Source organism: Corvus hawaiiensis, chromosome 1 (genome assembly GCF_020740725.1).
Source record: "Corvus hawaiiensis isolate bCorHaw1 chromosome 1, bCorHaw1.pri.cur, whole genome shotgun sequence".
Lineage (NCBI taxonomy): Eukaryota > Metazoa > Chordata > Aves > Passeriformes > Corvidae > Corvus > Corvus hawaiiensis.
In genome coordinates this window covers 36,600,122-36,626,969 of record NC_063213.1, presented here as the reverse complement: position 1 = coordinate 36,626,969, position 26,848 = coordinate 36,600,122, and the positions used below count along the sequence as shown (strand labels likewise).

Here is a 26,848-nt window from a genome sequence, read left to right as displayed (position 1 = left end):
TCAAGCATTTTCTTGTTTTATTTTGGATTAAGTCTTCATAGATCCCCCCCCCCCCCCCCCACCTCAGATGCCAAGGCAGATTTGGAACCTTTTTCTGATTGATCACAGTTGCCCAGTATACTTCACATAAAAGAGAAACAGAATTTGTCACGTTCAGAAAATGAACTGGAACCATCTTCAAAACAACAGTTATTCAGGACTGTGTAGGTTTTCACAGCCTGAGGCAGAGGACAAAAGGTCACTGAAGACACACAGTTTGGTGTGCTTTACAACCTGTCCCTCAGACTTACCTGTTGCTTTAAGTACAGGTTTGAGACTGACAGTGGGAAATCTGATTACTTGACCAAAATGGCAATACCTGAAGTGTTTAAGTCAGTCGGCCAGACTGCAATTCATAGGCTTACTTTTATACATCATTGCAATGTTCATGAAAATAACGAAAGTGTTTTCAAAGATGCGAAGACCATTATGTGAGTGTGACAGATGGATCTTTGAACTGGAAAATCTCCTCATCAAAAAGGTCTTCTGGCAGTTCTTCATCTCCATCAGCAAAAAACGTAGGGAATGGAGGGTTTTTATTGCAGTCCTTGTAAGTAGGCAATTTGCTATCTCTGACCTAAAAAGCAGGAAGGGAGAGAGTAGGGTTAATAAATCTTACAGGTTTTCAGACAGTGATACACTAGAATTTAAAGAACTCAGCTTGCATGCATAAGAAAAAATCCAACAGCATTCACACTGCATTTATTTAAAGAATTCCAGGTATAATATCAGTTACTTTAACATCAACCCTAGCTATCGAATTTAACCTTTTGTACTCATCATTAAAAAGATTTTCAATATCAGCAAAACTTAAAAAAAAAATCCAAAGAGAATTTGTCATTGCAGTGAATCAAAACCTACTCGTATGAATTCACTGCTCAATATTTTAAAACGTTATTAGAATAGAAGTACAGCTTGTTTAAGCAGTGCTTATTTCCCACAGTATGACATTCCAAGTTACATTATGCAGTGTAATCACCTCTTCAACAAACAAGACACGCATTTGTAGGTGTGATGCAAACTAATTACGGCAACTAATTTTGCAAAGATATGTGCATGTGCTGTATTCAATCCCTGTGGCTATTGCAGAGCTATTCAGTGACTGCAGAGTTAAACATCTGAAGTTCTTCACTCGGGAATCAGTACCTAAGTTTGTCGAACATGAGCCTTTAAGACAGTTCATTTGCAAGAACTGTGGAGGCACAGAGAAATTCCTTTAGTGACCTCTCTACATGTGGAAAGATTTAAAATCTAGCCCCTGAAACTCCAATCTCCGAAGCAAATTAGTAGCTAGAATTATCAGCAAAAAGCAGTTTGTCTGCGGTAGCAGATAGAAGGCTGGTATCTCTGAATAAAAAAAGAGCTACAAATTCTTCAGCAATGAAATTTGATTTAAAATTAAATTCTTCTTTTCTATATTGTTACATATGATCTTCCTCCTCCTGAGCTGTAATAATCCCTTTCAGGCACTATACTCAAGTGGATTAAAAAAAAAAAAAAGTGCAAATAGATTAGACAAAATTTTAGCAGAGGGAAGATAAGCTCTTCCTCTTAGTTTTTGGTGGGCTTTTAAAGAACAGGACTCTTGTTCTTACTTAGCTGGACAAAGACCTCACATAAGACAATTGTGATTTATGCCAAAAATTAAATAAAACAATTTTATGCCCACGGAATGCTCTCTTCTGACAGCACTATATTTACCACATGCATATCTGTTATTACTTGAACCTTTCCCAAAGTCCATGAGGATTCCTGCAGATGGCATGAACAATAAATTTGACATTCCAATAGTTTTCTAAGGGCAGGCTTGATAAACAAAAGAAAACCTTTTGCTAAGAATGAGGGTATGAAGGGCTCAACATGTTGCACTGGTTAGGATGGCTAAGTAGCTTTCCAAGTAGATCACTTCCCTTCTACAGAGGTGTTCTCTACGGAGTCGTGAACTGCCAGACCTGCAGTTCCCAATTTACACTGCGTATCTGGATGGAATGAACTAGGCTGACGTCCAAGTCCACAGACCTTTGCTGCAACAGTTCCAGCAGCAGTGAGTTCAGAAGAAACAGTCAGACAGCTTCAGCAATGCCACCTGAAGGATGGCATTTTCAGAGATGTTATCCTTCCCTTTCAACGTGCCGCGGCCGTTTCTTTTACCATATGAAAACACGTTTTAATTGCTTCACTGGTTACCTATTATTTCCCTTGCTAATTTCTCCTTTACTCTCTAATCCTATTACGCACCATAAACTTCTCTGTCAACAGCAAAACCCCTCATGGTCCCTACATGAGTTAGTATTAGGAAGATTAGAATAAATTATTTTATTTATGATAACTTACTTATTTCATGTATATCTTATTTAAATGTTTTTCATGTCTAGTTTTTGTTATTTTTGATTATTTTCATCATGAACTAGTATGTGCTGTTACATACAGGCTGTGTCATTGCAGGCAGTTCTGGATACCCGGAAAATGAAAGGAATTGACATGTTTGTTTTCCTCCTATTTTTTTTTCCATTTCTTCTTAAAACAATTTCTTATGACAAGATTTAGCAGTTAGAACATCTGCTCTTAAACTCAAGGCAAATCCAACAGTCTAATCTTAGTCCTGCATTAGTTTACCTAAACGAATTTCAGATTTCTGTCCAGACTTAACATTGTATGAAATACATATTAATGCTAAGGGGCATTTTGGAGATAGTATCTCAAGTGTGATATGGAGAATTCTTAAAATAGTTCTAAGATTCTCATGAAACATCTCCCACAGACCATTGTTGCTCTCAGAGGAGTACACTACTGTTTTCATTTTGCCCCTTCCAAACTCCTCAGAAGCTTGACAGATCCCAGAAGCACAGGCCACATCTGATATTACAACAGTTTTCTTCTGATATGCTCTTTCTTTTCATTGGTATAATTGATGCAGTATTTCTTTTGACTGGTGAAACTACTGCTCTTTTTCCATCTTCTTCTACATTCGTGGCTTTCAAATGCAATTTTAAGTCAAAAAGTGCTATCTTAGAGTATCACTATCACACTCAATGAACCCCTTTCTCCTTGAAATTTAGAAAAGTTAGATATTATTATTTTATTACCAGGTATTATCATTATCATTCCTATTTAAACAAAGAACTCAACTTCATTCTACACCTGAAAGTATTGATTAGCAACTAAAATATGGTATATCTGTCTTCTCAAAAGGATTATTTAATTACTCCCTTTACATTTATGAAAGGCCCAGCATACCAAAGGTTTCCTGTATCTATTACCTCAGATTCCTGAACCATCATTTCACGACAGTATAAAAGGATTCAATGGTGTGCAGCAGCAGCAGCTACACTTGTCTGTATAAGCATGTACACAGAAAAGAAGTGCAGGTGACCCAGCACATCTCTTCCTGCCCTCCTAGTAACCTTCTGAGAACATCCCTAATAAAGGAGTTAAATTTTCATGCTGTGTTATTAAAATACAGTGAATTTAGCTCTTACCCACGGCAGGAATCAAGCTCATAGTCCAAACTGTTACTGCAATCCATAAAAGCATTTGCAGTATAACTCATATAACAAATGCTTGGCTTACTCAACTGCTATATTAATAGCACTGTATATTACAGTAGACTGTACTACAGATAGATGGTATGTACAGATGATGGCATATACACTACAGGATATTCTCTGACAGGTCATTTTATTACAAAAAACTCTAGAGAAAGCTGAAATTGGAGCTGGTCGGGATTTTGTCACTAAATCCTTGTAACAGTCATGAAGGGTTTTGCAGACAATTAATAAAACTGCACTTATGTATGTCCCCTATACTGACAGCATAATGGGTAGCATAAACAAATACAAACTCAGAAATCTATCACCACAAAAAGCTTAATGTGGTCTTAAACAAAAGTTAAAAACTGATGCTTAAGTCACAACTCATATCTGTAGTTTTACACGGTTTCAGGCTGTGTTAACAGCCACAGCAAAGAATGCAAGCTATTTGCTAAACAGAAAAATGTGTTTAAATATAGAAAATGATTAGAAATAAGCTCCCCAGGTGTCATACATCACCTAACTCAGCTTCTCTGCTATTTTTGAAGCTAGACATGAAAATTGAACCCTAGAATTATATCCATTTCTGACCAGCCTTATTTTTTCTTAAAAAATAACCCAACCATACAAAAAATCCCCAAACCTCCACACAACTCTATCAATGAGGCCCAAGGCATAGGACATAGAATATGAAAGAATTGAAGGAATCACACTATTTCTGTGTGTCCTCAACTTTAGCAGAGTACACCCAAGCCAGGCATCAACAGCTAGAAACATAGTACAGTAATACTGGGAATTGTGAAATAAAATAAGAAGAATGCAAATCACTACAGACTTCTCTTAAAAAAAAAAAAAAAACAACAAAAAAAACCAAAGAAAAAGGAGCCAAACAAAAATAAGCAATCTCAAGACCTAAGTTACTAGATCAAGTGGAACATCATACTAAAGCAACTTGTATACTTCAATTTAACTCAGGTCTAGCATACAAACAGGCCAGTTCAGTATCTGACTTGCAAAGCAACTCCTATGGGCTGCAAGACTTGCCAGAATTTCTGTCTTCACTACAAATGATACACTCAAAGTGATCAATGCTCAATGTCCTAAAAAAATCAGGTGCCTTAAAATTAGGGCAGGTATAAAACACTATCAGAGATAAACTATAACATCCTGAATGATAATATACCATATTACAGTACCCCCTCCACTAAAAGGCACCTACTTAAAAAGGGAGTTAAGTCCTGTGCATCTCTCTTGAATGACAGGAAAGAGAACTTTTTGGTAATATACTTGGGAGAGCAATCCAGAGCCACAACCTTTTGAAAGAGAAAACTATTACAGATGGTAACTATAGGCCCTGTGATCTAAGAAGATACCCCAGAAAGAAACAGGTGTTACCTGAGGTAGGCTATCTTGACAGGCCCAACACACAAACTTACAAATGCTTACTCTGCAATGTTACTCTTGTAAGAGAACTCTGTGCACTCCACCACACTGCTAAGGTTTCTTAATTTTATCAGACCTTGCAACTGAGAAAGACATCCATGCTAAAGTGAGCTTTTTTCATTAGTTTTCCAGCTAGCTAGAAACATTAAGTATGTCAGTTATTTACCTGCATACTTCAGTGTGCAATATCAAATGAAAGCTGATTCTAATGAAAACCACAAATCCATCAATCCTAGTATTCTGCAATTTTATTCTGCTGAAAAGAAAACTTGAAAAATTTAAGTCCTTCATCTCTGTCTGAATGCAGTGCTGATCACGAAGTTTCCAAAAATACAATATAAATAAATATATGCTTTAAAGGTGCACTGTGGTTTTAATGGTTACCAAGCAACACAGAGTGGGCACTGAACACAAATGCTTTCCTCTTGGAGACACACAAAGAGGAAAGTGTTATGCAATATTTCACTCTGGAGCTCAAAGACAGATGGATTCAAATTCCCTAGACATTAGTCCTACTTAATTACAGGCAGGTATTCAGTGGAATGAACAGTAAGTACGACTGTTAATATCCCATAATTCCTCTCCCCAAGTACAGACCCAAACAAACATACAACAATATATTGAAAGTCGATGTCTATAAGCAAACAAGAAAACATCCTGGAAGAAAGGCACTAGGCAAGCTAAAAGCAACACAGATGATAGAGCAAGATTAAATGGAGAAAAAAGCCCCCAGAAATTAGAGAACCAAATAGTATTGCTTTGCCCGATTTTATAACTAAAGTTTTTTCTACTCTTTGGAGATATATTTGTAAAAATAAGGGAAAAAAATGAATGTAATGTAATTCATATGGCTTAAAAGGAAAAAACCACAGAATGGATCCACCAGCTCAAGGAACTGGAATGAACTGTTGCTTCCTACATACTGCCTCCAATCTCCAAATAAGAGTGGAAGCAATTTTTGGAAACCTATTTCTTAATAGCAATAATACCTAGTGCTTAGTCTTTATCTCAAACAGTGCTATTTATTATTAAATGTCATGAAAATTTGAGTCTGGAGCACTTTGGTCAAGATTTTTCATATACTCTATTATCTTAAGTCAAAGGAGCTCTAAGAGAAGAAAAGCCTCATTCTTCCCATGTATGTTCTTCTCCAAGCACAGTGTGCAGTGTCTGATCAGCAAGTGAAGAACGATTTGTTTGAATTAGATCTTCATGGTATACATAAGAATGTGCATTATTAACACACAGAGCTTTGTTTTTAAAAACAATTTATATTACAGGCGTGTAATAAATGTTTGTTTTCTTAACTCACTTAAAATCAGAAGTAAAAAAAATCAGTTTATTAAGTCAAGTTAGAATAAAAGTTATAATCTGGTAGAAACAGGTATGGTGTTCACAGGCTTCATAAGATGTTGTATCCTTACACATAAAACATGTGAGATGTACCAGCATTTGCCACCAAGTGTGGATTTTAACAGCATGACCAGGATAACTTGCTTAAAAAGAACTATTAAGATCAAAGAATTCAGTCTGGGCATCAAACATTTCTCATTTTTTCAGCTACATTATACTGCTTGTACACCTACATTATAATTTAAAACTAACATCCTAAAATAAATTCCCACTTAATTAAATTTCAGACTGACATAGAGCAATCAGGTTCATGCCTCAGGATTAGAAAAAATACTTTGAACACAGTTGAAGAAAAGGTCATTCAGTCCAATCTGTGGATGAAAAGCCAGCCAAACTACACTCTTAATTCTATGTAATTGATGTCAGGCCCAGTAATTTTGCAGAAGTTGTCCTGAAAATTACATCTCCCGGACATCTCTTAACCAATATTCACTACCTTGGAAGAGAAACACACAATGTACTCTCCAGGCTTGGGTGGGACATTACAATAAAAACAGTTTAGAGACACCTCGCTCAGGAAAAAAGGCCTTATTTGCAGTGACAGAAACAAATTAAACAATTCTTCTGTGGGTAGAACAGCTATTTGACAAGTAGGATTGCTGTATGTAAAGCTCAGTAGCTGTGAAGTTCTGCTCCACAGTTAAGAAACAGAAACTGGATGTCCATAATAAAATAGAAGACGACAAACTCTTTGGAAACATCTGAACTTGATGAACTCTAACTTTTCAAGTCCTGAATCATTTAAATCCCTACAATGCTTCCAAGGATTTAAAACTATCTATTAGATACACAGGTACATGTAAATTAAAATCTTTATAGTCCTTCATAGCAAAGACATTTGATACCCTGTACTCTGTTCAGTCAGAAAGGAAACAACTTCCTCCAAGTAAGTGGTGCTTGCACATGTGTAGAATATACCTAATTAGAAAGAAAAATCTTTTTGAAAATGACCCTTAAAAAGCACTTTCCTTGCTTTGATGCTAATTATTTACATTGTAAGAACTAGACTCTTCATTGTTTCAGGACTGTCTATGGAAAACTGAAACAATCTCCATAAAATTTGAAATTAATTCTGTAAACTGCCACAGAAAATAACAGTGACACATTTTTACTGATTTCAAAGGGAACTCAGACCTTTATTGTGAACTCCAGCTGTCTCTTCCTGTACCTCAACTGCTTCTTGGGAAGGTAACTGCTACTGGGTATGGGAATGCTTTAAATAACCTCTAAAGCATGACTTGCTGTCTATCTCTGCTCATGAATACAACCCTTAAATAATATTTTGGAAATCTCACCACTGTGCTACTGGCTCATGTTAGCATTCAAAGGGGATGGACATAGCCTGGAAACACTTACCACAGGGTTTCAGCAACTGTGTTGGTGTAAGATAAGGTACATGGATGCACAACCTCAGTGCACAGCTAAAAAGGGGTTTAGAGCGTGAGCCACTGCCCCTACTGATCACTCTCTTTCATGGAACTGATTCCACTCTCCTTTAATTCAACAGTACAAAATTCCTCAGAAGAAATGAAATTGCACCCTACCAGTGTTCTGCCATTTGTAAATTGAGTTGTAGAGAGCTTAGGAGTCACTAATCCCAGTATTAAAACTAGCAAACATACCTTCACCAGACAATTGGTGTGACCTGGAACAGATCCATTTACATAAATAATGTCATGTTTTGTATTGATCCTCCACACCTAGGAAACAGAAAAAAAAATCAGACATTGAGCCCTGTTTAGAGACTACTCCCAGTTTTATAAACAGTAGTACAACAAAGCCCAAACTAATTAATTAGCTGTGGTACTCTGGGGAAAGAAAATGTTCTGCAGACTAAACTTGCCACAAAATTCACTCACATGCCACTTGGAGTGCAGAACCTCCTAATGCAAGGGGCTGAAAACTTTCAAAGGGCTGGTGATCAGGCTGTATTTGGTAAAGCAGCTCTTTGTTCAGTGCAACACCAACCAAAGCTTCCATGTGTCTTTTCCCTCTAACAGCAACATGGTGAAAACCACGAAAAATTGAAAACCATCACAGGTGACAAAATAAAATACATGTCCTCATGAAAATGTTCCTGTGACTGTATGTTAATTTCTTAACTCAATCAGGTGCTCAACTGAACACACATATTTTCTGCTACAAAAAATTAGTTGTAGTAAACAGAGAACAGAAGCAGCACTTTTTTTGCAAATTAGAGGTCAACATGCTTTTTGGGCAAACTGCCTTCAGAGACAGAGAAGAGTAGCTTTAATAGACCAGGAGCTGCAGCTCTGTACAAATTTGAATCTGGAGAGAAACTATAACCCCCTTTTTGCACATGAAAGACCATGATCAAGTTGGAGCTTCAAACAACCCAGATTTGGGTTGGGTATGAACAAGTGGAATAGGCATGAAAACATTAACTGAAGTCACCAAAAGCCTGATTGTTCTGCCTCTTCAAAGGCAGAAGTCAAGGGACATAGTGAAAAACACACTAGTTGCAGAAGCATCACCTGAAATCCCAGTTCTCAGGGTACCACAAATGCAAAGGATGTTCAGGTAAGTTATTTGTAACCCATGCGAAGACAGGAGAACACATTTTCTGCTCTGGTCTCTCCAGCTTGCTTACTTCAAGCAGCTGCTGTCAGTATCCTGGCAGAGGTGACAGACAGGACACCATTGCTTGGCAATGCCACCACCTTATACACACACTGGTATACTCAGAACTCACCTTTAATCCAAAAGATGTCCTGTAGATGTTACCCATTTTACCAGGCATTTTCTTTCCGCGATAAACTTTGGCAGCTTTCTAGACAAAAACAAGGCCAAACCCACCACATTAACTGCAAGAGGTAGTACACTTACAAACTGAGGAGGAGCACCAGAGAAAATATGCTGATATTTCCAATGTTGAAAACATGTAATATCAAAAAAATCGAATCCTGAGAAGCATTTTAAATACCTCCTGCTGGAGGTTAGGTTTTACTCTACATGTGTTCTGAAATACTTGACCTCAATCACAAATTTTTTATATCTACAGATGCACACACACTGTAGCTTCCCTCCTCCCCTAATCCATGAGTTTTTACACTGATGTCAATCAGATCTTTTTTAACACATGTATTCTTGAGAATGGAAATTCTAATTCCTTTCTCTGCTATTCCTTAGTTTCTGAATCACATTTTTGACTGGCTGGGTATAAACTAGGCAACAAAGGGGAAAAAAGGTAGGAAAAGTGCAATAATTTTCAATTCTCCACTGCTAGCAAGGGATTTGTATCTTGCACCTCTCTGTTATTCATTAATGTTTTCGGATTTTTTTAATACTTGTGAAAAATCATGATTTTACGAAATCAGCTGCAATGCAGTTCTAGGGAGAGGATTCTGTACTCAACAGTCCTGGATTACAAAAATGTCTGAGATGGCCAACCATAGATGGGAAAGTACTATCAAGGCATTGTTTTTCCCCTATTGCATCATTTCACCTTGTTTCCTTCCCATCATACCTATTTCCAATACCATTTTTCATTCTATATACTTTGTGAAATTACATCCAGCATTATTGCTTAGGAAATTCTACTTTAAAGAAGAGTAAAGAGGGGTTATTTTGTAATGATTAATACCATCTGCTAAAATAGCATTTAGTGTTCAAATATTTACATTTTTCAGTCAAAACAAGTGCTAGGTGTAGAACTCTTTTACAGCTGAAACTGAGGACTATAAATGAGTAATGCATGCTTTTACATTCTCAATTACTTGAACTTCACTGACCATTGCCTTTTTGCTTTTACTATTCTCTTGAGCATTATTAATCTCTTTTTGTATTTTAATTTCTCTAAAAAATTTACAGACAGTTCAGTACTATGACTCAGTTGATCTTAATTAGCTCACAAAAAATTCCTCTTAGCTCCGTCTAAATATTGTACAGCCTTTATAAGACAAAGTCCGAAATTAGCCTGCTCAAAGAGCTTTTATACTAATATTATTTATAGTTTGAAATGTAAAAATATGACTCTGTACTCTGCTTAGAAATGCATAGAAGCTTACACACTTCTGGGAATAATTCCCTACTAAATTATGGGGATCAGTTCATTAGGCAGCTACACATGCCAGGCAAGGTGATAAAAGGAACCAGGGTTCCAAAGAACAGTACAATAGTTGCAGTATAAAATAACGAGCAAATCCTTTCCAATCTATAAATGCTGTGATAAAAGCTTCTTAGAATTCTCTTTGAAGTATTAAGACTATTCCTCTCACTATATTACACAATATGCCAATTTGCTCAGTTAAAATACGTGCACTCACCATCAATACAGAATATTCATAAATCGAGGCCTAAGAGAACAGCATTGTTCCTTATACAGGTTTCTGAACCTCCTTTGCTGCTGGGATTCCCTGCTAGCACAGAGTAAATGTAGCAGCTAGCTATTGTACATTTGTTCAGCTTTAGTAAGCTGTTCTAAAAACACTGAAGAATGTTTTAATGGGAAATGAGAATCCTCACATTGGTAGATATTGCTCCAGGTCGTCTGTGAGTTTTTGTCTGGCCATGGCTTGCAGGCTGACCTTTAAATCCCCACCTTTTCATGACACCTTGAAATCCTTTACCAATTCTGAAAATGAAAATAATTAAGAAATAAACCTGGGTTAGTCAGACATAAAGTTTCTAGCAATAACCAATAATTTCTGTCAGGCTCATGATTTTTTACCTTTAACAATGCTTAGCTTAGGGAATAATATACTTAAATAAAATCTGTATTTTCTACCATAAACATATTTTAGCACAATGCTTGAAGATTGCTTTACAGAATATGAAGCACTAGAAGAGAGTCAAATAGGCAAGAAGACTAACATAAAATGCTCCTTGCAGTGACTGTCCTCAATAAAAGTTACTGTAACAAACCTTTCACCCAGTGAACAGCAGAACAAACAAACAACCCAATCAAAAACCCAAATAATACCATATACCACAACTTAATGTCAGGCCTAAGCATTGAGACAGGAAAGAGACAGCTAGAAGGAACATTTCCATATTACAACAAACTCATCTCTTGAGAACAGCTTTGTGTATAGTGACAACATGTAATTCCTGTGATCCGTACTCATCTAACAAATAATGTCTAAAACACATTAACAAATCAAATATATTTTCAGAGTCCACGACCTTCATCTTTGAGCCACATGACAACATTACTGGCTTTGGAATTCTCTTTTTTACTGCAGGAACAGACTCAATAGTAAAAATCACCTTATCACTGCACAAAGGAAAAGCCAAATAAAGTGTGTGTTAAACTGGCATTGTCTGTGTCCAAAAGGAGAAGTCTGACCACACTGTTTATGGCTGCACTGATTATTTAATTTAACCTGAAATTAGCTCAGTTGGTTAGAGCGGGTGCTACTAACACCAAGGTTGTGAGTTCCATCCCTGTAAGGACATTTCACTTAAAGAGTTGGACCTTATGATCCTTGTGGGTCCCTTCCAACTCAGAATATCCTGTGATTGATTTAGCAAGAGGATCCTTTTCCTCCGATTTACAGAAATCCTTTCTCTGCTAATGCACTTTACATTAAAAATAAAAATATATAGGCACTTTGCATCTAAGATAAAGCTGGGTATGAGCATGCACAGAGCACGCTCTACGCAGGAACTGCACTTGGCCGACTCCCTGCTCCCTGCCATGAAAAACTAGAGAACATACAAACACAGACAACACCAACATTCATGAAAACTTTTGTCTTCCCACTTGAATAACTCTCCTCTAACTCCTGTCCTGGTTGCCTTGAACACATCAAACCACAGTCAAAAACAGCCTTAAAGACTCTCTAAAGCTACAGAACTGCAACAGAACAAGAGCTGTGCAACCACGGTGTCTGTCTCCCGGTCTTCCCTTCCCTGCTCAGAACCTAGGGGTCAATCCCAGTTAAATTTGGCAAAGAAACATGTGTAATTGTTTGAATAAAGAAATTACTGGTTAGAAGCCCCTGACTACTTTTTGCTCCTTACCTACGGCTAAGGAAAAGCTAAAACTTCATTAAAGTAGTGGTATCTTCCTTTGACCTGACAGCTGGCCAGGGATGCACGTGGTTGTCACCAGCAAGACAAGCCCTTCCAGGCCAGGAGACAGTGGTGGGACATGAGGATATGAAGGGGGTTGGGGCCATGGGAGGAAGCTGAATGAAGGCACCTGCAGGAGGGAGGACCTGGGTTACCTGGGATCAGGAAAACAAGACAGGAATCCAAAGGATGCAAGGCTTTGTAGCACCAGTTTCTGAGAGAATCAGCTTATTTTAAAACCTTGCAGTAGTAAACAGCAATAGTTGTAAAAAATGGTTTGAAAAATACACTTTTAAGAGAGGCTCAAAACTTGTGTTTTCATATTGCTAGGGATCAGTAACTATGGAATACATGCAGAAACTAAGCTATAGGAAAACTCCTATCTGTTCTGCCAAAATGCTATTTTTCTCTATAAAACTACCTATTAGTGGCCATGTTTTCCAAGTAGACTACTTCTGCCATCTCTAGCTAGAAGATGGACTTAGCAAAGTCTCCAAAACCAGCTGCAAGCAGGTTGCATAACAGCAGCTGTGCAGTCACCAGAGTGAGCAGGTAAATGATGGAGCATGAAAAATTCTTTACCTGCAGAAATGTCCTTGCAATTCAGAGAAAACCACACAACCACAGAAAGCTACCATTTCAAAAGTAAACACTACTGTCAACCTTAGTCACAAAGACTATATCTCTGATGTCGTGAAACCAACATTTCACTCAGATTGCTCATTTTTTATCATGAACAATTTATAATACTGTAAATTTGGCTTTAAAAAATTTAAAACACAAATACTTTATACATGTAAGAGATGTATTTTGAAAAAAAGAGTTTAGTACATCAAATATTATAAGATATTTTCAAAAAGAAGTGATTATATCACAAGATAAAGAGTTGCTAGTGTTAAATGATTCATGCAATAGAGAATGCTCAGTTGCTTCTTGGTCTTTCCAATTACATACGTATTTTCTGTGAACAAAGACTCAGATTTTACAATATCAAAGCCTTAGCAAATTTATAGAACGTGTGACCAGACTAAAAAAAGAGCACTCTGGTAAACCTGAAAGTCTTCTTGCATCTGTTAATCTGGAATATGAAAACGAATCTTCAGCCTCTGAAATATTCTGCCTAAAGCCAAGGAAAGATATTGCAATGCTAAAATTTAGAGTATTTTATAATGTGCAATTCTTTACTACCTATCAAGGCTTTTTCACTGTATTAGTTCAATAATGTTTCAGATTAGTTTAACTTTTTGTTTGTAAAAAGCACTCAATTACCTACAAGGGCGTTTTACCTTATGACTTTCTGACATTAATTTTCTATTCAATATGACACAGCCATCATGACTGAAATAACTAAATAAGAAGCAGCTACAGGTTTTTTTCATTTTGGCGCTTTTGATTAAAAAAAAGGAAAAAAAGTGTAATGTTCTTTAAATATATGCCAAGAGGAAAAACAATTGCACAGTGTATATATCTTACTCGACTCATGCTCTATCTGGAATAAAGCTGGAATCACAATAAGAACTACACCATTATCCAGATTGAATGTAAAGTTTCAAATAAAGTAAGGAACTACTAATATCTGGTTTATAATAAAATTTAGAACTGGCCAACTACGCAGTTGACCCAATATACCTCAAGCATTCTAAAGAACAGTGTTTCAGTGTTTTTACAGCCTAAGTTGATGTGAATAAGATCTGTTTTCAGACAAGTGGTAGATTTCTCCACTATAAGCAAAAAAATTTGAGTAAATTTTCCATGATTCAAAATTTATCTGTAGTTCTAATGCAAAGATTTTACATTCTTCCCGTTGAATGAAATGCAAAGTGCTTTTGAAGCTAGTATGTATCTTATTTAAACTAGGAAGAGAACTTAAGATGCATGCTGTTCAAGACATATTATGGAAGATCAGAGAAGGGTTTATACAGTCTACAGTTTTCTTAAACTTTTTTTATTCTGACAAAAATAATGAATATTATGTAAGATTATATTCCTGTTGATTTCTGAACAGACACCAGGTGTCAGCTGGTGTCACTCATTTAATTTCAGGTTGTTTAATTGCCTCCTTTGCCCTTTTAAAAAATTACTAGGTGTAATACATTCAGTGAGTGCCACCAATAAAAGAAAAATAACTATTGAAACTCAACATCAGCCAGTTGAACTTTTCAAAAAACATTAAGATCTGTCAAAGTGGAATGTTAATCCAGTACTATATATTAACTTCACAGAATAAGTAACTAAAATCCACTCAGAGAAAATCAAGTTATCTACAGTATCTGAAATACGATAACCAAGAACCTACACAGAAGTAGAATGTTTGACACCCTACTTATCCTGTTGTGATACCATGCTAAGAAATCTTCTACTTGTTGTCTTGGTTTGAATCAAGGGCTGTGTGCTTTTGTTCTAACAGTACCATGAGACACCATATCTGAACACAAAACGCCACATGCACAAGACTTATAAAACTAGATTTGAAACGTGTAATGCCCCTGCTCTTCAACAGATGCCATTTAGTGACTTAGCTTACTTGGGTTCACTGAGTGAAGCATTACCTGATTCCCAGAAAGGAATCACAGGCAGCAATGATGATATGAAAAACTAAGACACACAAGAGTTAAATGAAAGGAAAACAATCTTTCTGTAGAGTTAAAAATAGAGTTTAATTACAGTTGTTCTGGTCTCACCAGCAGGAAAGCAGATGTTCAGGTCAACCACCCAATTTTGTAAAAACCCTCGTTTTCCAGGTTTGATACAAGTAAAATGCCAGTACCTAATGAGACAACTTTCATTTGGAAAGCTGCTCAAATAAAGCACTCTAATTAAGCAACGATTTATTTTGCAAGTAACTCTTCAAATGCAGTTAATTTAAAAGACCATTATTTAGATGCTACAAGGGAAAAGTATTCCAACTACTTAGTCAAATCATTTCAGGCAAATGGAGTGCTCAGATTCAGCCTCAGATTACCCTGTCAACTGAGCAAAACTTAAATAAGCCATGAACACTCCAGAATCACCACTCAATTCTAGCCCGTTTCCAACAAAACTGTTGGCGTTTTTCTTGGGAGTGACAAAATTTCTGATGTTCCTCACCACCCTCACAGTAAAGAATTTCTTCCTAATACCTAACCTAAAGCTACTTTCAGTTTGAAGCCACTTATCCTGTCACTACATGCTTTTGTAAATAGTCTTTCTCCATCTTTCTTACAGGCTCCCTTCAGGTACTGGAAGGCTGCAATTCACTCTGTATTCCTAATGATCATGGGCTTTGTTTTGCAAACAAGCTATGGTCTCTTACAGGATGCTCACTGAATGCAACTTAGAAGCAGAATGAATAATTGCCAGATTTAAGTATTGCATAAGAAAGTCTGACATGGAAAAAATACTAATTCCAGTCAATTCCTTGAACTGCTTTTCTCAATAGGGTGCCCTCATAAAAGTAGTAAGGAGTATTAGAATTGCATACTCAGCTCTATTGATATGGCTGTTTTCCCCTTATATACAAAACCCTGTGAGTAGTACTGGACATGAGTCTCACACATATGTGAGATAATTGCAGTACTATCTCCATTGCAGAGAAAATAAAGCATGTAATGGAAAATATTATCTTTGTATCACGACACTGGAATATGCAGACAGGAGTTCTCTTGGTCAAGGGAAATCACAGATGTACTTCAAGAGCCATGACCATATCTTTGCCACAAGATGCCAGTTTTTCTTTTGATACCCTCTACTGCTTGAGCTCTAATTTGGCATTTGCAGTGGTTTGAGAGGAAATCATTCCTCCCACATTAAAGATCATTAGCCACTGCTGGCAAGGACATGAGCTGGAATATGAGAGAAAATGAGAAAAAAGAATGTGACAGCTCTGTTACACTGCTAAATGTATTGACTATCTTTTTGCTTTCCTTTCAGTCCACATCTCTCTTCACATCTCTTCACCAAATTAAAATCAAGCAGTCTTTTTGGGAACTGATGCCTTTCAGCATTTATTCTCCATTTTCACATACCAGAGATACTGCATTATAGATCTCTGCCTGTGCTAATCAAGTGGATGTGAGAGACAACACATGTGGTAGAACCTGACCCTTAATAGTATTAGTTGTCTACCTGCCTTGTTCAAAATCAAGAGTAAGCCTCATCAAGAAAGATACTTTGATATTTTTGACCCAATGAGTGAATGGGTGTCAAGTTCCTGTCACCACTCTTGTAATTGTACTTCAGCTTTTGTGAGCCATGGGTTCAAACCAAAGTAGAGGGGGAGGGGGGGAAAAAAAAAATCAACTGGTCTCTTAGGGAGAGATTTAACACACATTAAATCCCCAGGAACCTACGTTTTTGCAGTAACATCCACAAACTGCCCGGGGCGGAAGTGAGCCGCATACAAAGGAGTACCTGCAAAAGAAGAGCAGAGATCATGTTCAACTAAGTGCTGAAATCCTCAAACCACTAGCCAGTCATTATCCTCCAGGGTACATTACAGTCACAGGAAAGGAAACAAAACTTGTTATTTACATCTTATTTGTTCTTCTTTATGAACCTCACTGACTGAAATAGATGCTTTGTATTTACTATTTAAGCACACTTCTCAGGTCCTAATCCAATTTCAGATAAGTAGTAAGGAAGGGTCAAGGCTTTAGTCAGATACACTGCCCTTCATACACCACCAAAACCCAGTGTCTAATTAGTTAAGACTCATAATACACATGCTTAGCAAGAAAACAGATTATGCTGCACTTAGAACTACTAGCACTTCACAAGGTTTTTTAAAAAATAAATCAAACCAAAAAAACCACAACCCCCCCCCCACTTACTTTAAAAAATGGAGTTAAGAATAAAAGAATAAATAAAATTTTGCAATGCTTCTATTAAGATGAAGTGTTTCCAAACTAAAGACTGTGGCAAAAGTACAGCTTCATCCACTGGGAAATTGTCTGCACACTAACCTTTAGCAGAAACAGTGCTACTGTAGGTCAGTGACATGACTCACCTCACTATAATTACACTAATTCCTTAAGTACTTGCAGTATCAAAATATTAATTTTAGATTTGTTTTGTCTTCAGTGGTTTTTTTTTCATCCAAGTGTAATATTCTTTCATTTAGCACCTTAAAAAAACCCAACAAAGCAAATCTGGCGACTTAGTTCATTATAAATGAACTTTAATCTGAAGATCCATGTGGCTGCATATTTCAGTTTCTATTTTAGTCTGTTATACATCCATTTAAAAAAAAAGAAATTCTAATTGCTTCATGTTTTTTCAATTGCTTTCATGTTTTCTCAGATCTGTATGAATGCAAACTGAAATGATGTAAACCTCTCGAAAGTCTCAAGCATAAAAACCCCCACATTATTTCATATTATATTTACACAATCCACACATTGGGATAACTGTCAACTGACACAAACCCATGCACATAAAGGATGTTATGTACAAAATACACACCCTGCAAAACCAGTTTATCAAAAACTTGCAATTCTGCTTTATCTCAAGCTATTGCTTCCATTTATCAGTCCAGACTACCTCTTTATGTCAGATTTGATTTTTATCTGCACTGTCTTAAAAAGGTCTTGCAAAAAGCTCCACTAATGGCACTACATTAGAATTTCCTACCCTATATAAGTCTTCAGAAAATACCTGCAACTACCAAAAACCACAAAATAAAAGCAACATAATACACTACCTAATAAAACCTCAGAAACTTAAAGCTTTTCATTTGATCTCCAGACTTCCAATACTGCTCTTTAGTGAGAATGTTTGTTATAAAACATGTTTCAGTATGTTTTATTTTGCAACCTGTCAGAAAAAGCAGCCATCGTCCTAGTTTTGAATGCAGCAAGAAGAAAAAAAAAACCTGCTATTTCAGGGTCCTGAGAAACATTACCACAAAATTTTGTGTCTCTCTCATTAGGATAAACACAGAACTTCCTGTAACTGTATCCATATTTATGCCCAACAAGTCAGTCAAGGTTACATACATTTACTTCTTAACTCAATGTTCAGATCAGTAAATTTGGATTGGACTAATTTACTAATCAATGGAAACACAGTATCCAGGAAAAAGCCTACATCTCATCAACTAGAAAGTAAAACCCATTTTCTAATTTTCCCTATGAAAAAAGTTTGCTTGTGCTTAATGACAAAGAATTCAGCAACTTCTATAAAAAACAAAACTGAAATACACATCGTAACTTCCTTTAGGTCTACAAGTGGCATATGTTAAAGGATTGTGCACATAATACTTGGTAACTCAAAAAGATTACCTGGCTTAATTATGGCATCATCTGTTACATTAAATGTTGTAACTTTCTGCTTCCGTGGCACTCCAGCTTCTTTAAAAATTTCATGTGCAGACTCTGGTTTCTGTAACAAAAAGCAGCCATAAAAAGGAAGACATCTTAAAATACCCAAGGATCAACCTAGCACAGAAAATTATTACAGACCGTCAACATCATTCAGAGAAACAGATATATCATACCAGAATTTCATCTTGAGGCTTGCGTTTTATCTCTCCATAAAATTTATTTTAAAACTCCTGTGTCTGTCTTTTATTTTCTCTCAAGTAGTTACCCTACAGATACCTAATATAAACAAGAAATATGTGAAGATATCAAAGATCAGGAAAGGGAAACCAATCATTTAGAATGTAGATAAAAGATACTACTTTCTTTTCATGACTTACAAGGAGTTTTGTAGTAATTTAAAAGTTTGTTCTCTTTTTCAAAGCTTCTGATGACTTAGTTCCACACCACAACAAATAGAATTTATTTAACTAAGAAAACCATAGAAACAAATTCTCTTCTTGCAGAAACTTCTAGAAATGCTTAAATTTCCACAGAAGAAAATTTTCAGTCTCTGGGCAAAAAAAGAAAAATTAATGACAACAAGTTTATGATCCAAGTATTTTTAAGATATGGCAAGTACACTCAGTGTCAAACCACTGCTGACTTACTAAAACAGGGATCTTCTCTTCAGATGAGTCTGACAAATTTAAAAGTACTTAAAACTATTCTCAGCAGTTTTAAACAAGACATCTCACAGAACATCAGACCACTGAGATGAAACCAAGCAACAGAAACAGTGATGCAGGAAAATTGTGGCGACAGGAAAAAGAGTGATGCAGCTGATTTTCCTTCAAATGAATTCCGGTAGAAAGCAATTTAAGCATCTAACAATTCTGTCACACTTTGGATAATCTCATCTCTGAGGTTTGCTTCTCTCCAAACTTCTGTGCAGTTCCCTCTCTCTCAAAAATTATTTTGTGTATTTTAAGACCAAATAGTGTGAACAACTTAAAAATGTTACTTAGTTACTTATTTGAAAACACAGTTTTGAAAATCTGCATGCAGTCCTTTCTTTAGTTTTCAAACATTTGTTGAAAAGTATTAAAAGAACAGAGGAAGTTTTATGAAGAATGAGGAAGCAAGATGATGAGGGGATCCCTGATTAGAAAACCCAGAAAATTTAAGTTTATGAATCTGTCTTTGAGAGTGAAGTGTTTTTCAAGACGTTTGTTAACTTGAGGTCACAGTACAAAATACATCAAATACCTTTAAAAAACCAAAATCGACTACATAAAAAAATCTTTCCTAAGACCACAAATATTTGAGGGATCAGTGGAGCAACTGTATTAATCTGCAGAACCATATGTGAGAATGAAAAATAAAGAGATGGCCTTTCTAGTAAGTGCCTGTATATCAGTCCTTTATTTCCAGTTATGTAAAACTGCTGCCTTTAGCTACACCAAGGGGAGCCCTGTGCTCAGCATGGGTGGCTGGAAACAGCTACCACAGCTGAAGAAAAGCTGTGAAGTCAAAGGGTAAAATTCACTTACATCTCAAGAGTCCTACTCTAGGCTGTAGCCTTGCACTTTTCTACTGTAACAGCACCTCCTCTTCAAACAGTCAAGTCAGAGAGATATATTTTTACAAACAAAACACTGCAGTCTTTACAAACCCTTCCTAAAAAGCAATACTGAAGAGGAGAACACTGAGTGAATTCTCAGATGCTCTTAATTTTTAAAAACACCAACAATATCTTCCAGTATTATAGGAATTCTATAAAATATTTTTGGAAAAAAAAAAAGTTTATGCACTGACAGAACTGTACTTTTGAGCATAATTTTGAATTAAAAAGTCATGAAAAATCTGTTCACCTATAACAGAGTGACATACATCAAGCAAGAAAGGAAAAATAAAGCTGTTAAAAATGCAATACTCCTTATCGGTTTTTAAAGCAATTTGACACTCCAAAGAAATACAGGAAATTCTTTGTTAGCAAAATTACTGAAGGAATCTTTTGATTGACTTAATTAAAAATCACTAGCTGTGAGGAATCTGAGGAAGACAGATGTTCCTAGGAGGAATTAACAAAAGAGAAATTGCTTATGCTAATACAAGACAATATCATTCACCTTTCTTTTAATTCTCACTTCTGACACTTCAGAGAGAAAAGAAACACATAAAAAGGCTGATAAACATAGGAAAACAATGATCCAATCTTGCAGCTGAACCACAGAAATACATCACTTGTTAGCACCTTAACAAGTAAAACTGCTTAGAATCAGCATGCCAAATTCTTCCTTAGGAATTATCTAGTTTATACAATGATGGTATCAAAAATAATAATACAGAACTCAGTATAATAATAATAATACACAGTTCAGTCTCACGCCAGGACCTCACCAAAGATTACTCAAAGGATATTTAATTAATTCCTTTACTAAAATGAGTCTAAGTTCAACCAAATTAATAGGAGCTAATGTGGGAGAAGTTATGCCCAAAGAAAGTCTTTAACATAACTCACACTACTAAAACACTCTTGAGTTGACTTTTCAGGTAGTTCTGTTTTGAAGAAGTTTTCTTAGTTCATAGTGGCTGTTTAAAAAGAAGTTTTCTTTATGCCTCTTTACTTCTGGCATGTTTCTACTCTGACAACATACTGGAGTACTGGTAACATCATCTTCATGAACAGATCAACTCTAAGGAGTCTAATGGGCAAAATACAACTTGAAAATTATTATTCCCATGACTCTTGTATGTCTTAGACCAAAGTAACAGGAAAGAAAAAACACAGCTGTCATTTTTCCAGGAAGAATGTCATACCTGGAAAGTGGAAATGGACTGAAGTGACAGGATAGACACCTGAAAAGTACAAGCTGTAATAGCGAAATGTGGCATAAAACCACCGAATAAAAGAATGGTACCTTGAAGTATAAGCCTGTTCAAAATCAGTAGAATATATTAAAAAAGCCAACACATCCATCAAATGAAAAAACGTCCTTCTTCTCTCACCTCTACTAAAGCAGAAACAAGTACACAGATTAATTTTGAGGCCCTGGACAACCATCTGTTTGAAAAAGGGAAATCTATGTCCTCAAAAAGCCACAATCACGAACTGAGATGATCTGCTTAGCAGTCACAAGCCCTGGGATTTTTTTACTGGCCTAAATCAGACAAATGAATGTCAGGACACTGCAAGAAGTGAAAAATTGTATTTTACAAAAAGAATGCATCACAGAAACTGCAATCCTTTGGGGGAATGCTTTGTTCCTGCTTGATCTATAACTCATCCTGAGGAATGACAGCTCTGCTAGACAATCTCAGCCACTGAAGGTATCTGGGAATTCCACATCAAGCAACTGGGATGTCTAAACAAGTGGGTGGTTTTGATATGGCTGGTGATGAGCTACAATCATGAAGCTATCTAAGTCTTAAACTTACTTATCAGCAGAACTATGGGCAAATTCAACAATGTCAACAGACCTGGGGGAAAAACAGCACTACAGCTAAAAAGACAGTACAAAAGAGTAAGCTAGAGTACATAGTCTTGTAAACAACTGATGATGCTGGGTAAGTTTACAACAGGCCCTTAAAGTGTGCATCTTGCAGTCCTCATCTCAACTGCATCTTCACAGACACGGTGAACACGCATTTCTACACTGCTAATGGTCCTTCAAACCCTTTCACCAGCATGGGACACTGCACATCAAAGCAAATTCCTAAACCCACAGCTTTCCTGGAGAATTAAGAGGCAAAACTTTCAAAAAGTTCTTCTTGCTATTCTCTTAACCAAGACTTTACACTAGCATTAGGAAAAGGCAAAGGTGAACATGACAAAAGATCAGTTCCAAAGCACGCTTTTCTGCCAATTCATCTTTCAGAGAAGTCTACTTATGCTACTTTTGTATTGTAATCACAACAGAAACAACAAGCACAATACCCAAAGTGGTTCACTTACAGAAAAAGGAGATGCATTTTTGCCTCCAACAAGCAGCTTAGCTGTTTTTCCACCTGACTCTTCCTTTGAAACATATCTTAAAACATGGCAATCTTGAACCTAAAGAAAAGAAAAAGTGTTTGCTTGAGTATAAGCAGATGTGTACACTTAAAGGCAACAGTAATAAAGGAAGTCAGTCTCTGTTTTCATAACAGAAGATACAGCCTACAAGTAGGAGAGTGTTACATTTTTACCATTGACATTGCTTTTCCAATGAACTGAAGGCTTATTTTAGAAAAAAAACCCAGTAGAATGCAAACTAATTTCTCTAGAGGTGCTCTAGAAATTGAATAAACTTTTATAATCACCTTTTGCATGCAAGATCTGCAAAATCCCTATTGTAAGCATGCAAAGCATACAGTAAGAGCCCACATTTTAGACTCCTGCTCCTTTGCCCTGTAAACCTGATGGCCTTCACAGCAGTGGCTCCTCATATGGCAGCAACCAGTCAGCAAAAGGCTTCATCACAACAGCAGCTGCCAAAGAATATGAAGAAGCAGCTTCAGAGCTACAAAGGCTCAGAAACCAAGGTGAAACTAATCCCAACATGCCTGCAGGTGGAAAAATAAAAGAAGTGAAGTGGGATAGTTAACCCCAGATTTGTTGCATCACCTAGGTAACACCACTCACAGCTCTGCAGCCTTTGAATAGCTGAGGCAGCAGGCAGACCACTCCTAGAAAGTTCATATATAAACAGAATGGGCATGGGGTACTAAACAGGAGTGAAAGAAATCTTTACTTTCTTTCAGGACTTCCTACTCTGTACAAGTACTAAGTTTCACTTTTGCTTGAAACACCTGGTTTACAATCTGAATACAGTATAGGAGATGAAATTCATGATGATTTATTTCACCTTAAGTAGTGTGACAGCACGTTTTTCTCCTGATTTGGTCCATATAGGCATCATTCCCAGTTTTACTGCAACAACACCAACTCTGATGGAATCTGTAAATCAAAACAGAACATGGATGCAAATTCACACTTAATAATTGAAAGAGTTCATCTAATAATCTGCAAAGTCCCATTACCTCTGATCTTTCCTAAGGAGGTGAAGGAGAGAAAACACCAATAAGTCCCTGCGGGTAGGTGGGGGGTTTTTAATCCCACCAGCAGTAAAGTTCCATCTGTTTCAGCTGTGTTTGATAGAAAATGCAACTACTTTTGGCTTGGTTTTTTTTCAGAAATACAATGCCCATGTATTAGAACCAACTAATTGGCTCTATAATTGAAATACTTGGCTCTAATATTGGCTCTAACTATTGAAAAGTTAACTGTAGGAGGTTCCTCCCACCCCAGTCTTTGCAAAGGCAACCCGTCAAGTCTGCCACACAAATGATGTGACCCTTTTGAAAGCTCAAAAACTAAATACTGTGCTCTAGCCCATAAGAACTTATAATCACAGACCAGAAGTGGGATGTATTATATACAACACTTTTTCTTTAGAGTCCAGCAATATTAACAAGAACATTTTCAAGTTCATACACTTTATATTCCAAGGAGACTTTTTTGACGAGTTCTTAATCTATTAACTTGTTGTTGTACAGCAGTGGGACAGGCCAAGTGCTGGACTAAAAGACCAAACTTAAGAACTAAAAGCTCTTAAAAGGTTCTTAACACCTTGTAGTATTTTAAATGCTTTTTAGAGAACTGACATATTACATTTACTTATTTACTAGGAGATGTATTGAATGATTGATGTGAAAGCCAAAAGGAGAATACTTCACAAGACACAATCCTGGTGTTACTGAATGCAACAACAATAATAATTTCAGCATGAATCTGGCATTTCAGAAGAGATACTTTCTCACCTGGTGTCCACTCATTCAGTGGCCATGGCTCATCCTTCAGAGGGCACAGTTTGCTGGCTGTCTGAGCTTTGTACTCCTCTGCAGTTGCCTTCTTGAGGAACTCCACATTCTCTTCAGAAAGATGCTCATGCCACCACGTAGAGCTGTTGATGTGTCTGACCACAAAGCCCAGCTGCCCCCTTTCCAGTGGTGGGAAAAGGTTTTAAGCATCTTATCAGTACAAAAAATGTCTCATAACATGTACATTACATCTAATTTATAAAGCACCTAATTATTTGTCATTTGACTAAGTATTCTGAATTATACAGAAGGGGAGAAAGCAACAACAAAGCAACCAACCACTCATTTTAAGATAAAAAAACCCCCCAGCTAGATCCATGAATAAAGAGATAACAGTAGGTACTGTTTACCTTAACTTTAGCACGACCTTTTAAAACAATCTCTTGTGGCATCCTTCTATCCAAGATGGGATGTTATGGCATGGATAGGTAGGCTATCAGGTGAGCAAAAACCTGGCTGGATCACTGGGCTGAAGGAGTCACAGCTGATGGTTTGGACTCTACTAGAAGACCAGTTACAAGCAGATTTCTTCAAGAGTCTATTCAAGGACTTGTCCTGTTTAATATGTTTATCAGTGGCCTCTAAGAGAGGATGAGTGCTCCCTTCATAAGTTTGAAGGGAGCAGTGGATGATGCTCAAGGGTGTCCCTCTGGCCAACAACGAACCCAATGAAATTCAAAAGCAGAAATGCACAGTCCCATTCAGAAGTGGCATGGAATAATTTGTGAGAAAGCTACTGACAAGATCAAGGCAGGCCATGCTCACTGAGGTGCATGCCAGGAGAATGAGAAGTGGTATAAAACCAAAAAGGGGAATTCAGATTTCACATAAGGAAACAATGTTCAGCCTGAAGACAATCAAACACTGGCACTGAGGTCTAGAGGGACTGTGCTGATTCAGTCCTTGGAGGCTTTCAAGTCCCAAAACCACAATGCCCTGACCAACCTCAGGGCTGGCCACATTGTGAGAAAGAACTCAGCTTGGAACTTGGCTCCGCAGCTCCCTTCCAGCCCCAACAACACTGCTAAACAGCTCAGTGTCCTGCCATAAATTTTACGAGGGCTAAAAAAGGCTTGAATGCTCTCCAGTCCTCTGCAACGCCAACAAAAGGGTATTTAATAATACAGGTAGTGAATGCACGTGGCCAGCAGGCCAAGATGACCCAAAGCACGGCAGGTCAAGTCGATCACAATGCTGCGAAGATGCTTTGGAAGCGAACACGCCTGTCCTGCCATAACTCCCACGCAGGCTGGGGCTATTTCTAAGGCTGGGGCTACTTCTACGGCTGGAGTGGCCCAGCATTACCCATGGCACCACCACCTCTGCACGAGCAAAGCTTCCAGGCCGCACACAGAGGCCTCTCCAAGGGCGACCAGAGACGGCGCCCAGGGGCAGGGAGAGGCCGCCGAGGGACAAGGGCCGCTGAGGTGCCCCTCACCTTCCAGTACCTGAAGGGAATTTACGGGAAAGACGAGGCTAACTACTTACAAGAGCATGTAGTGACAGGACAAGGGGGAATGGGTTCAAACCGAAAGACAGTAGGCTTAGATTAGATATTAGGAAGAAATTCTTTACCGTGAGGGTGGTGAGGCACAGGAACAGGTTGCCCAGAGAAGCTGCGGATGCCCCATCCCTGGCAGCGTTCAAGGCCACGATGGATGCAGCTCTGAGCAACCTGCTCTAGCTGAAGGCGTCCCTTCCCACAGCAGGGGGGTTGGAACTAGATTCTCTTCAAAGTCCCCTTCCAACCCAGGCCATTCTACGATTCTATTTGCTCGGGGCTGCAACACGGGCCAAGCCACGCTCTGCTCCCCGCTCTTCCTGCCTCCTCTTCTTCCCCCCCCTTTCCCCCGCAGCAGCCCCTTCCCCTCCCAGCCGTGCCGCTACCTGTGTCGGGGAGCCGGCGCCGGCGCCGCCGCCGCCGCCGCCGCCGCCGCCGCCCAGAGGCGCCCGCCGAGCCGGGCCAGCCGCCCCCAGCCCGCCATGCCGCCACCCCGGCGGAGCCGCCGCCACCTTCCGGCCCTGCCGCGTCCGCCGCTGGAAACCTTCCGTGCTGCCCCGCACAAACAGTTCCGGCCCCGCGGGCGCCGAGCTCAAGAGTCGACATAAAAACTCCCGAATCACCCAAAAGGCTGGGGCTGCAGCACCCGTGACCGATTGAGCTACTCTGACTCGGGGGGAATAGCTCACCCAAGGGCGAGGACATGCACAAATAGCCATGGACAGCCTTTCCCCCCCCCGCAGCCT

The 26,848-nt window shown here is 37.9% G+C and overlaps 1 protein-coding gene across 2 annotated transcripts; it reads right to left on the bottom strand.

The window, feature by feature from the left end:
* On the bottom strand, window positions 1-26,586 carry MRPL3 (mitochondrial ribosomal protein L3). 2 transcript variants are annotated; one of them, XM_048300569.1, is made up of 10 exons: window positions 26,489-26,586; window positions 24,542-24,720; window positions 23,587-23,678; window positions 22,695-22,793; window positions 18,719-18,818; window positions 16,790-16,850; window positions 10,911-11,019; window positions 9,139-9,216; window positions 8,048-8,125; window positions 1-616 (listed from the first exon to the last, which is right to left on the bottom strand). In XM_048300569.1, exons 1-10 carry the CDS (start codon window positions 26,584-26,586, stop codon window positions 467-469), a joined length of 1,044 nt encoding a protein of 347 aa, XP_048156526.1. In that variant the 3' UTR covers window positions 1-466. The 2 variants fall into 2 exon arrangements, with proteins under 2 accessions (XP_048156526.1, XP_048156533.1); XM_048300576.1 differs by lacking the exon at window positions 26,489-26,586 and adding an exon at window positions 26,177-26,247.
* Between the last annotated feature and the right edge of the window lie 262 nt (window positions 26,587-26,848).